Source organism: Lolium rigidum, chromosome 6 (genome assembly GCF_022539505.1).
Source record: "Lolium rigidum isolate FL_2022 chromosome 6, APGP_CSIRO_Lrig_0.1, whole genome shotgun sequence".
Lineage (NCBI taxonomy): Eukaryota > Viridiplantae > Streptophyta > Magnoliopsida > Poales > Poaceae > Lolium > Lolium rigidum.
In genome coordinates this window covers 246,864,161-246,881,547 of record NC_061513.1, presented here as the reverse complement: position 1 = coordinate 246,881,547, position 17,387 = coordinate 246,864,161, and the positions used below count along the sequence as shown (strand labels likewise).

Genomic DNA, 17,387 nt, shown 5'->3' with positions numbered 1-17,387 from the left:
AGACGATCGCGTGGAACGGCTTCCTCTTTGTCCTTGTTATGAGAGCAGCTGCCCTCGTCTCGGTCCTTACCAGAGTGGTGCACAGGTCCTACCATGTTGATGTTGAACGAGAAACCTGGCTGGCGCCTCCCAGGGTAAGTGCACTCCACCATGTGAACGGCGGGGAAAGGGTGTGTGTCGACTTTCATGGCGTACTGGCTGAAAATTAGACGCCCTTGTTCTATCGCCATTTGGATCTGCTGACGCCACACCCTGCAGTCGTTGGTGGTATGGGTGAACGTGAGCTCCTGCGCTGTGGGGATTTTGTGGCCTTCGGGTACCTTTAGCTGCTTCTCCTTAAGTAAGAGGTCGAAAATTTGCTCAGCCTTGATCACATCGAAGTCAAACCCTCTTGGAGGACCTTGTGGCTTAACCCATTTGCAGGACACGGGGCTTGCCCCCCGAGTCCATTCAGCCACTGCTACCTCTTGATCTCCCGCGAGCCTTCATCTTCATCCGCCTCAACCAGGACCACCGCACGCTTGAATTTATCCCGGTACACCTCCGGGTGGCGCTGTTCATATAACGACGGCTTCCGCACCATATGCGCCGGTGAAGGGTAGTCCGCTTGGGAGGCCACGTCCTTGATCGGTGATGCGAGACCCACCACCGCCAACTCGATCGCTTCTTTTTCAGTCACACGAGCCGAATAGCATCGGTTCCTAACGGTCCTGAAGCGCTGGATGTATTCTGACACTGTTTCTCCGCGCTTCTGTCGTACTTGTGCTAGATCAGCAATGCCAGCCTCTGAGTGATACTGCATGTGGAACTGTTCTTCCAACTGCTTCCAGGTCCGGATTGAGTCTGGTGGCAGCGATGTGTGCCACCCGAAAGCCGATCCTGTGAGGGACTGTGCGAAGAACCTCACACGTAGCTCATCTGATGCTGAGATCGTGCCCAGCTGTGCCAAATATCGGCTCACATGCTCGATTGAGCTGGAGCCATCTGATCCACTAAACTTGGAGAATTCGGGGAGCCGATATTTGGGTGGTAGTGGGATCAAATCGTACTCGTTGGGGTATGGCTTGGAATAGCCGATTGCCCTCCTTTTCGGCACCATGCCGAACTGGTCTCTCAAGATTGTACTGATCTGATCCGCGGTGCTGGCTGCAGGAGTCGAACTCTGAAGATTCGCTGGAGTGGCATACTTAGCCAGCCACGCTCGCTTCTCAAGCTCTGAGCCAACTGCAGGAGTCGAGCTCTGGAGGTTCGTTGGAGTGGCATACTTAGCTAGCCACGTCTGCTTCTCAAGATCCGTTCCCGAAGTTCCTCCTGCTGTTCCAGAAGTCCCTGCCGTTGTAGTCTGGTTCGTGGGTGCCCAGTTGCTGCAGTCTGGCACGTATGTGCACGTGTACCCGTGAGGGATCTCCTTAGGCGCCTCATACAAGAACTGGTGATCACTAGGGTCACCACCGATCTTGTAGACGATGAATGCCGGTGAACTCGGCACTTCTGGTGCTGCCAACGCAAACGGAAGCGGCGGTCGGGACTGGAGTGGTATCTCACCTTGGTGAGTCCCTAGAGCAGGTCCTGACGGAGAGTGCTGATGCCTCATGATTTCCTGGATCACCCGTAGGGCGACACGCTCCAAAGTGTTCACCAGAGCTCTCGGAATGGCGGTGCAGCGAATGAGCCACCATGAAATTAATCTCCCGAAGCGGAGACCCGGTGCGTTCTTCGAAGGGGCGGACAGGTCCACTCCATCGAGCGCGCCTTCAGGCGAGAACCCTTTCCACCCGATGCCGTGTGAGCGGGTTCTCCGGAAAGAGCCGATGAGGTCGGCTTCGAGGATAGCTTTGACCTCGTCATACTTCTTCTTGAGCTCCTCGGTCAAATCTTCGTACGTGACTGGAGTACCTTCCGCCATCTCAGATGTAGATGGCGATGCAGTTGATGTCGAAGACTGTCCCACCGGGCGTGCCAGAATGTGTTGCGGTCAGAAACCCACCGGCGAGCAACGACGGGCAACACACAGTAGAGCCGGGAGGCTCCTAGGACTGCGGCTGGCCCTGGTCCCTCGAGCGACGGCCCGCAAAGCCTCGGCACGCACGTCCGATGCTGGTGCAAGGGCGTGCCACCTGACCTATACCTGGTCAGGAAGGTGATGGATTTGCTTCGCTTAGTTTCCTACATGGCATACTGTTGCGGTCAGAAACCCACCGGCGGGCAGCGACTGGCAACACCGTAGAGCCGGGAACAACTAGGGCTGCGGCTGGCCCCAGTCCCTCAGAGCGACGGCCCGCAAAGCCTCCTGGTCACACGTCCGATGCTGTTGCAAGGGCGTGCCACCTGACCTATACCCGGTCGGGAAGGTGTTGGATGATGCCTCGCTTAGTTTCCTGCATGGCATACACGTAAACGTTAAATACGAGCCTCGATCGGCTCTCAGGTTATCCTGTGAATCGGCTCAAAGAGCCGATCCACCCATGATTCGTACGAGGTGCACGAATATATGGTGGTCCTGCTTGATCAAGATAAAACTAATGCGATCTACGACGATTTGGGGTTTTCACCGCATAATCGGATCATCCTACTCACGATTGGGCCTCGCGCTCGCGCACGGTGATCGTAAGTCGATCCTAGACAGGGCCTAAAAACCAACACGAGGTTGATCCCCGGAACATCCTGTCTAGGGCTAGCAAATTACACCCTACACGCTGCTGGATCCTCCAACCCTTTGTAAGGCCTAACTATTGCGGATGTTAAACTAATCCTTGAAGAACAAGGAGCAACCGTAACGGATCGGATCTACTAAACAAAGATCAAGCGGGGTGCCGCCCCTACACCTAAGATAGGTGTAAGGGCGGCTAGATGTATAAGGGTTGCACTACGACAGCATATGATACGAAGAACAATGCTAACCCTAACACATCTAAGATAACTACGTTGCTCGCCATCAAAAAGGCTTCAAGCACGAGCAACGCATGAACAACGTAGGTAGGCTTGTGCTGCCTAGATCGCAAGATGCGATCTAGGCAGCATGGTGCTTACCGGAGAAACCCTCGAGACGAAGGAGTTGGCGATGCGCCGAGATTTGTTTGTGTTGAACGTTGGTTGTTGTTTATTTCATAAACCCTAGATACATATTTATAGTCCAAAGGACTTTCTAATTCGAGCGTGCACCTAACCGTGCACGGGTAAAACTCTATCTCCTAACCGACACGTAACCTAATATGTTACAGATACATGGGTAAACTAGCCCAAATTTTGCATGTAAGGCCGATTCACATATTCCTTCTATATATATTCTTCAAGCCCATCTTGATCACGGCCCACCTCTGACTTGGTCAAATTCTGGTGATAACACATACACGTAAACATTAAATACGAGCCTCGATCGGCTCTCAGGTTGTCCTGTGAATCGGCTCAATGAGCCGATCCACCCATGATTCGTATGAGGTATACGATCAATGGTGGTCCTGCTTGATCAATATAAAGCTAAAACGACCTACGACGATTTAGGGTTTTCACCACATAATCGGAACATCCTACGCGTGATTGAGCCTGGCAGCCACGCACGGTGATAATAAACCGACCCTAGACAAGGCCTAAAAACCAACATGAAGTTGATCCCTGGAACATCTCATCTAGGGCTAGCAAACTACACCCTACGTGCTACTGGATCCTTCAACCCGTTTGCAAGGCCTAACTATGCAGATATTAAACTAATCCTTGAAGAACAAGGAGCAATCATAACGGATCGGATCTACTAAATAATGATCAAGCGAGGTGCCGCCCTTACACCTAAGATAGGTGTAAGGGCGGCTAGACGTCTAAGGGTTGCAAGGACGAAAGCATATGATACGATGAAACAATGCTAACCCTAACACATCTATGATAACTACGTTGCTCGCCATCAACAAGGCTTCGAGCACGAGCAACGCTTAAACAACGAATAAACGTGTATTGCCTAGATCGCAAGATGCGATCTAGGCAGCATGATGCTTACCCGGAAGAAACCCTCGAAACAAGGGAGTTGGCGATGCGCCTAGATTGGTTTGTGATGAACGTGATTGTTGTCTTTCTCAATAACCCTAGATACATATTTATAGTCCGTAAACTTTCTAACGTGGGAATAATCCCAACCGTGCACGAGCCAAATTCTATCTAACCGACACGTATCCTACTATATTTACAGATACACGGGCAAACTATCCCAAACTTTGTATACAAGGCCGATTCATGTATTTCTTCCGTGTATATTCTTCAAGCCCATCTTAATCGCGGCCCACCTCTGATCCGGTCAAATTCTGGTGATAACAGATGCAAATATAAATAAAATTAAAATATGGTAATCACTACAACGAAATTTAAGAAACAACGAGAAAGTAAAACTAAAATTAACATACATAGCTACTACAACGGGTCACTCTATTTGTCCAGCGTGACCATTTACCGTCTTGCCGCCGCGTTCTTCTACTGCATGTGCCTCAACCACCCTTTCTCTTAATCTCTTCCTTTCCGCTTCACACTGCACACCTCTTCCTCCGCATACCTACGTGCAGCCCCATCATCCATCCTCTTCTGATTCACCTCACGATTTCGAGCTTGTTGCATCCTTAATTTTTGTATATATCTCTCTGCTTTATCATTAGCAGCAGCCTTTTTTCAACATCCTCTTCATGAAACCTTTCCCATGTACGCCGCTGTTTTTCCTCCACCTTACGGCGCACTCAATCCGGTTGCTCCGTGTCTATCCAATGAAACCACTTGCACAGCGGCCGAGGAGACTGCGACACAAATAAGAAGGTCAATAAAGGAAAATAAGTGACATGCAGATATGATTTTTAATCATGCTTTTAGAACATACCGCATGTCTCGAACACGATGAGCTTGTTTGTGCGGGTGGATCATGATCGTAGTCCGTGCACATGGAATATTTCATGCCGAACTTATTGGAAAATCCACCACCTCCTTCACCTTCGCAAGGCGGCCGCACCAACACCTCTCTGCTCTAACCCCTGGTGGCAAACTTGTGTTTTCCCCTTCATCGGCTTAAAATCCTGGAACGAGCAAGGCACACTCATGCTGGCTAAAGTATGAGCACTTGTGTACCAAATAATATCGACGCCAGTTTTTGTAGAGAACACGACAGATTCTAGGGGGAGAATTAGGCGGGAAAAATAAGCGGGAAGTGCCTTCAATCAGTGCTATCAACAGAAAAGCGAAGAAATCTTAGAAAAAAGAGATGTGGAAATCAGTGCCGGCAGGTCTGTCGCAGCTGCCGACGCATGCCGCCCCAGCCGGTGGTGGCACCCCGCCACGCCATCATGCCGCCACGAGCAAGGGCGGCATGGCCCACCAGTCGACGGCACAGTTAACGGCAGCTTGAGCTGCCCAACGTGCCGCCACTCCTCACGGCGGCAGGGCCTTCCACCACCTGCTATGGCGGCATCCCCCACGTATCACTTGGCGAGGCGTGCTGCCACTACTTTTGATATTTGCACCGAGAGGTGGTCCTTTTTGGCATTTCGCTGGGCAATTGATCCTAGCGTACAATTGATTAACATAGTCTTCACCGGTAATCCATCATCTATTTGGACTGCAATATCACGGCTTGGAAGTACTGAAAAAGGGCTTAGTTTAGCGTGTTAGCATTTGTATTTGGCGAGATAGCTGCCTCGCTATATCATTTTTTTCGAGGATACGGCTCCCTGGATCATCTTATTACAAAACCGTAACACCGAGAGAGAACCGGCGATACAGGAGAGTCTCAGCTCTGATTGATGATCATGTAAACGCAAACATGTGGTTTGATATTACTCCCTCCGATTCATAATAAGTGTCGGAGATTTAGTACCAAGTTAGTACAAATTTTGTACTAAGTTCTCGAAACTTAGGGGGGGAGTACATATTTGTCAAAACATTCTCTTAGACTATACGTGCCATATATATAGGGGGATACAAGGGGAATTTGTTCGTGGCAGATAAATGTACAAGAACGCTACACGATACCACCTTTTTTTCTCTGGCCTACTGAAAAGTTCAGTCTTCGCCCATAACAACTTGATCGTTTTTTGAACCTCAGCTAGTGCTTGCAGAAAATGCCCCCGTTCCAAATATAAACACTGAGCTTGCTTTTTTGTAGTCGTCCTCGCTTTTCAATAATTATCCTGCCTACTGAAGTCTTTAATCACTTCCTTTGCAGACAAGAAAGCTCTTCTGTCCACATCCTCTGCATGAAGGCAGCCGTTTTCTGTTTCCTCTGCTAGACCGTTTTTGGTCAAACGTGTATCATGACCAATGGCTTCCCTTCTGAATAGTAGACAAATACCATCATCCTTCATCAGACTCTGGAGTTGCCTTCGTGGTGTCGTAGAACATTATGACTGAGTGGGATCAGACACTTCGGTTCTTTTGTCTGTTTTCATCCTGATTATCGTTGATCCTCTTTTCTTGATATTGCTCTTGAAAGAAGACGCTTTTCTTGGAATAGAGCGCTGTAGGATCCGGATTGGTATCCCCCCTATGTTGAAATCTTCCTTGAGAGATTTTGTCAAGAACCTGATATCTGTATCCGATAGCTGAGTCTTCCCACTCATAAAGGCGACAAATGTTGGTGGCCTCGCTTTCACCTGAGTGAAGTACTTCACTTTTGGTTGCGTAGCTGAATCTTTCCATGAATGTCTACTCATAACCTGTCAAAGAGAATTGGAGGTAACACTTCAGTAATGTAAATTTCTTTGACAAGGAAGTTCAAAAATAAACTAGAAGAAGAATGAACTCAGTAGTAACAAATATAATAAACGTGATATAGTTAACAGACTCATAGCAGAGGAATGATACAGAACTAAACATTTCAAACAATAACTAGTCCTAGGGAAATTGAGAAGTAGCAGCCCATTCTAGGTGGCTTATGTCACCACTAGTACCAGATCTAAATTTATAGTCGTGGTGAACAGCCTCACCGCCGGCTAGCCGTGGTAGGATGCAGGGGTGTTTAGAATAGCAACCGCACAGGAGAGGGGCGCGGGGATAGGAGAGAAGCACAAGGTAGCAGACAGATTGATAACTCTACTGCTTGCCTTTTCATTGATTATGATCCTCTCATAAAGGAGTTACAACCATGAGATAGACCGGACTGGACTCCAAACCTTTCCTAATTAAACTCTTTCCCTAATACAATTGAAACTTCAAACGTAAAGCAAACTACTACCGAATTAATGCCTGCCGAAGCTGGACGTACAGTGTCTCTTGTAATGCAGTCCGACCATGGCAGATCAAGCACTAAAAGCAAAAAAGACCTCCAAATAATTCTACTCTGCACTCATACAATTCCACCTAGTGAACTGTGCCACTCTAGATTTGAATATAATGTTCAAGATTTATGTTCTTACTGTTTTACTTGAATGGTAAGTAGTTCCTACTTGGCACACACCCTAGCATGCAAATAAAGTAACAGTAAGTGAGCAGGACGTTTACCTTACGCAACCAACGATTCAGGCGCGAGGTTGACAATCTAAAACACCATTTCTCATAAGTTTCTATAACCTGGTGCATAACAGCAAGCCTCCCCCTGCCTTCCAATGCTGACACGAACACAACTGGTATCCCTGTAACCTGTCAACATGAAGATAAAAGATTTTCCCATGTGATGTTGCCGTACCAAGCAAGCTAAAAGGTCCACGATATGGTTGTCCCCTCTTTTGATTGAGAGGGCTTTCAATTTTCAATTTATACACAAAGGCGTTACAGAAGCACACATTCAGGCCTGGGTAATGATGGGCCATTTGCTTCGGAGGTGGTACACTTGTATGGGTAGCTCACCGGAGGCAAGGGCTAACTCTGTCGGGCAAGCATCGGATCAGTACTGGTACTAGCGAACCATACTGGATTAGGAAAGCATATGCTCAAGAGGATTTTGCTATTGCTTGAACTAAGAGAACTCAGTCTTCGGCAGACTCCGACTAAGTCCTCCTAGTCTCTTCCACCAAATCTAGACTCAGACTGCTGCCTAAGCCTACCAGGACTTGGCAGCGTGACTTCCTGTTGCAACAGGCTCTTGCCTCTCCGCATCCAAGTCCAACTGAAAGCGGGAACCAACTGCTGACGCCCATAATCATTGACGGCAGATATTACTATCAGCAGATACGCTACACGTTATGAAAAGATAAAAGTACGGAGTGGAATTAAGACTGCATTTCCAGTTATTAGTAAACACTTTCAGAAGGAAGTGGTTTTGTGATTGTCCATCATGCTTAGCTGATCCACCAAACTAGACCATTATCTATATTCTCATTAAAAACAAAGTAAAGCATCTACATGTGTGATAACCAACAAAATATCAAGTTCGGCAAATAGAAAGCAGCTCGTCATAGATTCAGTGAGGTCTGACTTGGAGAATAAACAGTAAGAAAGCTACCCAGAACAACTATGATGTGTTCAGATAACACCAACTGGGAAAAGGAAGGTTCAACTGAAACGCAAGGGTCCGGTATAACTTAATTTTTCTGGATTAATTCTTAGAAGGGAACCTCCTATGAATTTCCTTCAAGAAACATTGCCTACAGACTATAGTTACCACTTACAGGCAGTAGTCATATTACGAGTATCTTATTGACCTTTTGACAGTTCGTAGTGATGGATGATCATAAGTATTTCTTTAATGTTGAAGAAAAGTACCTGAGGAATTACTGTCTGGATTTCTTTAGGAACAGCCTCTAACACTTTGTCTAACAATCGTTGGTTTTCTCTAAGGAGATCCATTTTATTGACAATCACAACAAGTCCACGGCCTTCTTCGATTGCTTGTCGTGCTATCACAACTTCTGGATGATTCATACTACTCTTCGACTTTGCAATCTGCATTTCAATAGAGCCTTGTCATGGCATTTTACATTAGAACTAAAATTACATGAAACATGCATAAAGACATGCGAGATTACTGGACATTAAGGATGTTGCCTCTAATGCATACTAATTTGTGCATGGTACTAACAATAGAGCATTGACCGTCTTAACCAGGGCAAGGAATTAAATAAGTACAGAGTATATGATATGGGACTAAACTTAGATGATCAAATTTACACAAACCTACTCATGTGCTCACTAAAAGTGGAAAACACAAATTGTAAACCAGATTGAGGACCTGATTTACAACCACTCATTAGTCTGTATTATAAGTGCTGACTCAAGTTTGTGAAATTCAGTTCTTAGCGGAGCATATAATAGTGTAAAATGGTTAGAAAAACTAATAATGCAATGTGGTCTGTAGCTTGGCAAAAAAATGTTTTGCCAGAAAAATCATTGCAAATGTATAAACCAAGTTCAGAGAACAGAGAAATCATGTGAAGTCAAGTTAAAAGCATATGTTGATTGAGCAAGAGGGAAGAGTTACATAAGCTACTTCCAGTCATGTATACAAAAACCCATGGTACAAGATTGAGATTGGGACCTTTTAAAACGGAAAGCTCAGAAGATTTCCAATCCAGAGGTTCTTCAAAAGTGTGAAAGCTAATCGTGAAGTGGAAGAGGAATTATGGCGGGCCCCACATGTCAGTGTGTTAGATAAACAGACTTGGATCTGTCCCGACACTCTACCTGTCATTGTGCCAGGAACCTTGTGCTCAAGGACATGTTACTCATCTATCCTCCATGATTGTGTACGCCGCTTGGCGGTGTTTCACACTTTCTGGTCATATCTAGGAGGCCCCAAGTGGCTGTCAACAGAGTTTTCATGGGTCAACATAGTCTCTCAATAGTGACTAATTCAAAAACAGTAAAACTTTGAGGTCATCCTTGTTCTGCGGTAGTGATCATGCGGTAATGTGCCCCATGGTCTGTTTCAAAGAGGAGGTGAGCAGCAATGGAACAGGTCGAGCATGAACTTGCAGGCGTAATTATGGCAAGAATCCGCTCACGTGGAAGCTGTGGTGGAGTGGACAAGTGGATATGGAGAGGAAATGGTTGCATGGGTGTGAAGCTCTAAACAAGGAGAGGAGCGTGATGCCCATACCAAACAAACAAGGTGAAAAAATCAGGTCAATACTGCTGGCCCTTCAGCCCTCAAGCAAACATAGGGAACACGGCCCTGTTTTTTGTGTTCGTAGAAGAGCAGCAATTTCCCCTCTTTCACAAAAACATGTAGGTTCACCCTATCTCTTCATCTGAAATCTTCTAACCATTTTTTTTTATGAATGAGATCTTCTAACTTCGATTGAAGAATTTCGAAGAACCTCAAAAAAGGAAATTTCATGAAAAATCTAAAACCGAGTTCCTACTTAATTTACTGGTTACTGGCCACAATGCATATATAATCAGTAGAATTAACTCATCGTATCAACAAGACCTTTTATTTCGAATATGTAATCCACAAGACCTTAAAAGTACAAAAAGTTATTGAGAACCTCAACCAGATAAAAGGGAGCATATTAGTCAGAATTTTAGGCCGTAGGCTAGTGTACATCCGAATGAACATAATTACCTTTTCTGCATCAAGCACAAGAGCTACAATATGAGCTCTCATCAGGTTCTTTCTTGATTGTACCACACTCAACGATGCTGGCCCTTTCTCCTTTCCTGACCTCTCCATCCAGCCAGCAGTATCCACCTGCATCACAAAAAGGAAGAAACGGTCGATACGTTAAGATGGAGACTACCTGAATGGATTTATGTAATGAGTTCCTCCTACACTGCACTTATAGCCATAGAGGAAATGATGTTCCAAAATAAGATATTAAAACCCACTCATAGCGAGTTAACTTACCAAATATACACTTCGGTTGTCAAATTGAAACTTGGCCCGAATGGAGTCCCTTGTTAAGCCTGACTCTGGACCAACCAGAACTCTATTTTCTTGCAACAAGGTATTAAGCATGGTAGACTTCCCAACATTAGGACGTCCCACAATTGCTAACTGCAAAGGTAACTTGCTTTCATCACCTTCATTTGCCTCGGCCTCGGAAATAAGGTCATCTTGATTTAGTCCATCTGCCATATGTTAAAGAATACTAAGAATAAAATGTACATAGATCTACTTGAACAGAATCATTACGGAGACAGAAGTAGCAGATGGAGATATGGTAAAGCAATCTTGATACTTAGCTGAAATCCTATCGTTCTGTTTATGCGGGTTCATCATACTTACGAATATGTATTAGTTTTACCATCACTATAGTACTGGAAGATGTTAGGATGATCTCCCGCACGTTCGAGCCCAACGGCTCGACGTGGACCTTGTCTGCGCCCTGATCGGGGGCGTCCAACCGTATACTGGTTGGTGGGCCCATGTTGCCGTGCTATATAGACAGGTGGGGGCCAGACGCACGCGGTACAAGGTTGAACGACGCGCTGCTCGCCCCACTGACACCTCCCTACCAATCTAGGGTTAGCGCGTGCCGACGGGAAGCTCCGCCACCGCTGCCACTGCCTCACCCACGCCACCGCCACCATGACCACTCCCTCCGGTTCCTCCTCACATGGAGAAGATACGTCGTCTCTTCCTCTCGATCTCTCTCTCTCTCTCTCACAGTACACACACAGCAGTCCCTACCCGCACAGATCTTACTCTAGTCGATTCCTAGGATTTAACATTGGTATCAGTGCATGTGAGCTTTTCCATATGGCCTTGAAGGAGAGCCATTGTTGCTTTGAGTGAAGTTCCTTTTCTTGCTGTCCTTCACATAGTGCAGAGAACCTCCATTTTGTGCTTTGAGTCTGTCCTCCTTTTGCACACACATGGCTATGGTCTTTTCTATGTCCCATTTTTCAGGAGACATGTTGTAGTTGACAACAAAGGTGTCAAACTGTTGTGGCAATGAAGCCATAACCACGTGGACAGGCTTAAGCTCCAGGTTATCATCCATGGGCTTCAGCTTTGCAGCCATGTTGCTCATCCTGAGGATGTGCTCTCTAATGCCATGTCCACCTCCAGTGTACTTTTCTGTCACCAGTTGGGTAGCATATATCTTTGAAGAACCAGTGGCTCTTTATCTTTTTAAGGTACTCCCCAACGGAAGCACACTCTACAATTGAGCCCACAATAGCGTTCTCAATTGTATTCTTTATAAATGCGATGCACTTTTTATTGGTTGTCAGCCACTTTTGGTTCTCTAGGGTATATGCCATCTCCAGTGGAGCATGGTCCCTTTTCTTTTTCTACCATGCGGCATCATCACCTTTGGCTTTGTGGGCTTTGGCCTTTGGAGGAAGAAGGTGGACTGGTTCTGGAAACCCCAAAGCCCATAAAGCCAACAGATCCAGTCAGAGATGACAAAGATGATGATGTTGCATGGCAGAAAAAGAAAAGGGACCATGCTCCAGTGGAGATGGCATACACCCTAGAGAACCAAAAGTAGCTGATAGCCAATAAAAAGTGCATGGCATTTATAAAGATTACAATTAAAAACGCCATTGTGGGCTCAATTGCAGAGTGTGCTTCCGTTGGGGAGTACCTTGAAAAGATAAAGAGCTAGTTCACTGGTTCTTCAAAGATATATGCTACCCAACAAAAGTACCCTCGAGGTGGACATGGCATTAGAGAGCACATCCTCAGGATGAGCAACTTTGCAGCAAAGCTGAAGCCCATGGATGATAACCTGGAGCTTAAGCATGCACTTCTTGTCCACTTGGTTATGGCTTCACTGCCACAACAGTTTGACACCTTTGTTGTCAACTACAACATGTCTCCTGAAAAAATGGGACATAGAAAAGACCATAGCCATGTGTGTGCAAGAGGAGGACAGACTCAAAGCACAAAATGGAGGTTCTCTGAACTATGTGAAGGACAACAAGAAAAAGGAACTTCACTCAAAGCAACAATGGCTCTCCTTCAAAGCCATATGGAAAGCTCACATGCAGTATCAGCCTCAGCACAAGCAGATTCCAGTGGACAACTGCAAGAAGCAGATTCCAGTGGACAAAGATCAGTGTCTCCACTGCAAGAAAACTAGACTGGGCATTACAAGAAAGATTGCCCTGAATGGCTAAAGTCTATAATGGCAAAGAGAGGTAACGACATAGTTTCCTTCGTAAATGAATCCTTGTATACATAGTTTTCAAAATCTACTTGGTGGATTGACTCGGGTATGTTGCAAATTCTTTAGAGGGATTCCATTCGACGCGGACTTTGCAAAAAAGCGATAGATGCATTGAAGTCGTGAATGGAGTTCAAGCAGAAGTTGAAGCTGTTGGCGACATCTCCTTGGAGTTAGCTGGTGGTTTCACTATTCTGCTTAGAGATGTTTTATTTGTTCCTTCATTACACAGAAACTTGATTAGTGTTTCAAGTTTGGACAAAGACAGTTATGAATGTTATTTTGGACATGGCAAGTGTGTCATAAGGTGTAATAATGCTTATGTGGGTGTTGCTTTACTTCACAATGAGCTCTATTTATTATCACTGCGTGAAAAAGTGTTGTCTGGGTGTGATTTGAATGAGCAAGTATCCGCGTTGGACAAAGAACAAAAGAAAAGAAAGAGAACTGATGAATCATCAAAATTATGGCACTGTCGCTTAGGCCATATTTCGAAAGGGGGATAGAAAGATTCCCAAAGAAAGAAAAATATTCAAAGCTGAAGTTGAAAATCAGCATGACAAAAGAATAAAAATAGTAAGGTCTGACCGTGGAGGGGAGTACTACGGTCGACACACTCCATATGGCCAAGTGTGCAAGGTTCTTACAGGAGACTGGCATAGTAGCCCAATATTCAATATCGGGTGAGCCTGAGCAAAATGGAGTAGCTAAAAGGCGTAACCGTACCCTTATGGATATGGTGCGCAGTATGATGAGCTACTCCACCCTACCGTTGGGATTGTGGATTGAGGCGTTAAAAATCGCTATTCACATTCTCAACAGAGTACCAAGCAAGTCGGTGCCCAAAACACCGTATGAGTTGTGGACAGGAAGAGTACCTTCTCTAAACCACTTGAAGGTGTGGGGGAGCCGCTGAGGCCTAAGTATTTAATCCAAATATTGTAAAGGGCGACAGCTTTGAGAAATTTCAATGTCCCAAGAACCAATACGAGCTCGATCAAATGAAAGCGGTTCCATATGTGTGTGCACTCGCCCTGACTTAGCTTTTATCACCAGGGTACTCGGTAGATATCAAAAAAAATCAAGGTATAGAACGCTGGAAAATGGTAAAGAACGCATTGCGTTATGTGAAAGGCACAAAAAACTACATGCTAACATACTGATTCCCAAGAAATAAGAGGGTATTCAGATGCAGATTTTGAGGGAGATAAAGATGATAGAAAATCCACATTTGGATATGTGGTCACTCTCGCAGGGGGAGCTATTTCGTGGAGAAGATGTATGCAGAATGTATAACATGTTATGAAGCCACGGGGCAGGCATTATGGTTAAAGAAATTTATAGCCGACTTTAAAGTAGTAGATTGTATTGACAAACCACTAAAGATGTACTGCGACAATCAGCCCGCAGTATTTTATGCTCACAACAAGTCGAGTAATGTTACGAAACCAATTGAGGTAAAGTATTATGTTGTGAAACACAAGGTCCAGGATCACACTATAAGTCTCTAGCATATAAGGACAAAGGATATGCTTGCGGATCCGCTAACGAAAGGCTTACCACTTAGCCGGCATGGGTTTAAGGGAAAGCCTTACCATTCCTAGATCATAAAAGGCCCAAAAGGAAAAGAATTTTTTTCAAAAACAGAGAAGTATATTTTAGGTGTCTGATTCTATCGGCACTTGAGTTGTGACGATGAAACATGCTCCATGTACTGATCTGTAATGAAACGAGTAAAGTAAAAGTATAAAGTTAAAAGTAAAGTTGAGATCAAGGGGGAGAATGTTAGGATGATCTCCCGCACGTTCGAGCCCAACGGCTCGACGTGGACCTTGTTTGCGCCCTGATCGGGGGCGTCCAAGTGTATACTGGTGGGTGGGCCCCTGTCGCCACGCTATATAGACAGGTGGGTGCCGGACGCACGCAGTAGGAGGTTGACCGACGCGTTGCTCGCCCCACCGACACCTCCCTACCGATCTAGGGTTAGCGTGTGCCGACGGGAAGCTTTGCCACCGCCGCCACTGCCTCACCCACGCCACCGCCGTCGACACCATGACCACTCCCTCCGGTTCCTCCTCATAGGGAGAAGGTACGTCGTCTCTCCCTCTCGATCTCTCTCTCTCTCTCTCTCTCTCTCTCTCTCTCTCTCTCTCTCTCGCAGTACACACACAGAAACAGTCCCTACCCACACAGATCTTACTCTAGTCGATTGCTAGGATTTCACAGAAGAAAGCAAAGATCATTCGCCAAAGGGGTACCCAAATCAGTGAACATACAGCTACAAACTTACTGTTTGGAAGCTGAAACATGTATTCCTCAAACAATGGCCTCAATATCTCATAAAGCTCTGCCATCCCAAGGCCTGTCTCTGCAGATATTGCAACTGGGTCACCAAAACCCAACCTGTGGGCTTCTCCAGCAGCAGAGGTCAAAGTTCCATGCTCATCAAGTGCCTCCGACTTGTTCATTGCGACAATGGTATGTATCCCAGATGCATGTTTTCGCAACCATTGCCCAACCTCAAGATCCAGCGGTTGTAGGCCATCCCTAAGAAGGGCATTATACTTTTACTAGGGACTAGAAAGCAAGTATCCACCTTTTTACCCAAGTCCAATGATAATGGTTTGACAAAAGGCAAAAGCCTACTCACCTCACATCAATCAAGAAAATGGCAAATTGAGATCTGGCCAACACATTCCCTGTCATGTCAGCTGTACGGGCAAGAATGCTCCCAGATGTTGCTGCAGTCTCGAGACCAGCTGAGTCAAGCACGCGGAAACGGAGATCTCCAAGCTTCGCAACTCCCTCGCGGATGTCACGGGTGACATGGTCCCCAGGTGTATTATACACCAATGCCTCTCTCCTCCGTATTAATCTAGATACAGTAATTGGAAAGTTTCAATACAAATCAAGAAAAACCTATTTAATAAGAGTGACAAACGATATAAGCTGTAACTCATAAGCATGAAATAAAAGATAATATGATGTGGATAATATTTGGCATCTTTCAACAGGATTATGTTACTGTGCTAACTAGGAAAACCAGATGTTGTGAAGATGTATGTGTCAAAAGGAATAGCTAGAAGCTATTATGGTGATTATCGAAGGACATTATGCTGGCGACATATACATCCACATACAGAGATACATAGGGGTAAGGGCTGCAGGAGGAAATATGCCATATGCAGCTACATCAACTAAGATGACAGCCACCGTTTTATGCAGATGTTATACAACATAGCAAAACCGCATGTTAATTGTCGAATGCAATCCATAGGAGAAGGTGTAATCACAACAGGATGTACATGCAAATTACCATCAAGATGGTTGCAACCAGCAAGTACCGTGACAACACGGATTGCAATGATGCATATAGTTAGCGGGAATACAACACCAGGGATGGAACATTATTATGGTTGCTAGCCAGAAAGAGCACTACAACTAAGCAGGATTACTCCAGAAAGCGTGTGTGGAGTGGAAGCCGTAAGAAGACGTGGGGACTGAAAGGTGCTTGTGGAAATGGTTCCCCCACGGAGGTACACGGGGACGAAGTACGCGTGGCGTCCCTCACCTGTTGAAGAGCGCGGACTTGCCGACGTTGGGGCGGCCGACGAGGATGATGGTGGGGAGCAGCGCGGCGTCCACCTTGGTGAAGTCGACGCGGGACTGCTTCATGGGGCTCCTCCTGGACTTGCCCTTGGTCCTCGCGGGCGGCTCCGACTCCTCTGGGACGGTGGAGTACCCAAAGCCGGCGGGGAACGGAAGGCGCGGGAGGACAGGTAGAGCGCGGCCTGCGTTGGGGGAGCTGGACGGTGAGGCGAGGAGGGTTTAAGGGTTTATTTTGGGAGAGGAGGCGGGATCTTACCGATAGGAGGTGGAGGGAGGGGGGCCGGCGAGGACGGGATGGTGCGGGGGAGGAGGAGAGCTGCCGCGGCTGGGCGGCTCCGGCGGAGGGCGGCGCGAAGGAGGACGGCGGCGGCGCCCATTTTTTTTGGAGGAAGTGGTCACAGGTAGGAGGCGAGGTTAAGCTGGGCCGGACCCGGAATATAGTTCCCGTTTTGTTCTGCTGGGCCACGAAACGCATGACAATGCCACTTCGGCCTCGCTCGGATGTCTCTCAAGAAATCAAGCAAAGAATGAGGGCGATAGTGTTTTCAGGGGTGTTTTGGCTCCCAATCCCAAGCTCTGCCTATTATATTGAGTTGAATCATATCAATGGGCACAGATTAACTACTCCCTCTGTCCTATGAAATATGTGGAAAGTTTGTCAAAAAAAATTAAATATATCTATCTAATATATCTAAATTTAAACAAATATTTGATAAGTTTTATGCGACGGAGGGGGTAGAATGGATGGTCTAGGCCCATCTTGCA

General features: G+C 46.2%; 1 protein-coding gene across 1 annotated transcript; it reads right to left on the bottom strand.

Moving 5' to 3' along the window:
* Positions 1–5,766: 5,766 nt before the first annotated feature.
* On the bottom strand, positions 5,767–16,738 carry LOC124666720 (GTPase Der-like). The gene is made up of 8 exons (XM_047204048.1): positions 16,585–16,738; positions 15,664–15,888; positions 15,304–15,560; positions 10,745–10,968; positions 10,463–10,588; positions 8,662–8,841; positions 7,462–7,599; positions 5,767–6,677 (listed from the first exon to the last, which is right to left on the bottom strand). The coding sequence occupies exons 1-8, from the start codon at positions 16,686–16,688 to the stop codon at positions 6,363–6,365; spliced, it is 1,569 nt and encodes a 522-aa protein (XP_047060004.1). The 5' UTR covers positions 16,689–16,738; the 3' UTR covers positions 5,767–6,362.
* Between the last annotated feature and the right edge of the window lie 649 nt (positions 16,739–17,387).

What these genes read in the sequence shown, in the direction of transcription:
- LOC124666720 (XM_047204048.1), bottom strand. Translation starts at nt 16,688, where the DNA reads ATGAAGCAGTCCCGCGTCGACTTCACCAAGGTGGACGCCGCGCTGCTC. An exon ending in CATGTTTCAGCTTCCAAACA is followed by an intron (nt 10,969 to 15,303) that starts GTAAGTTTGTAG and finishes AACATATGGCAG; the next exon opens with ATGGACTAAATCAAGATGAC. An exon ending in ACAACCGAAGTGTATATTTG is followed by an intron (nt 10,589 to 10,744) that starts GTAAGTTAACTC and finishes TTTGTGATGCAG; the next exon opens with GTGGATACTGCTGGCTGGAT.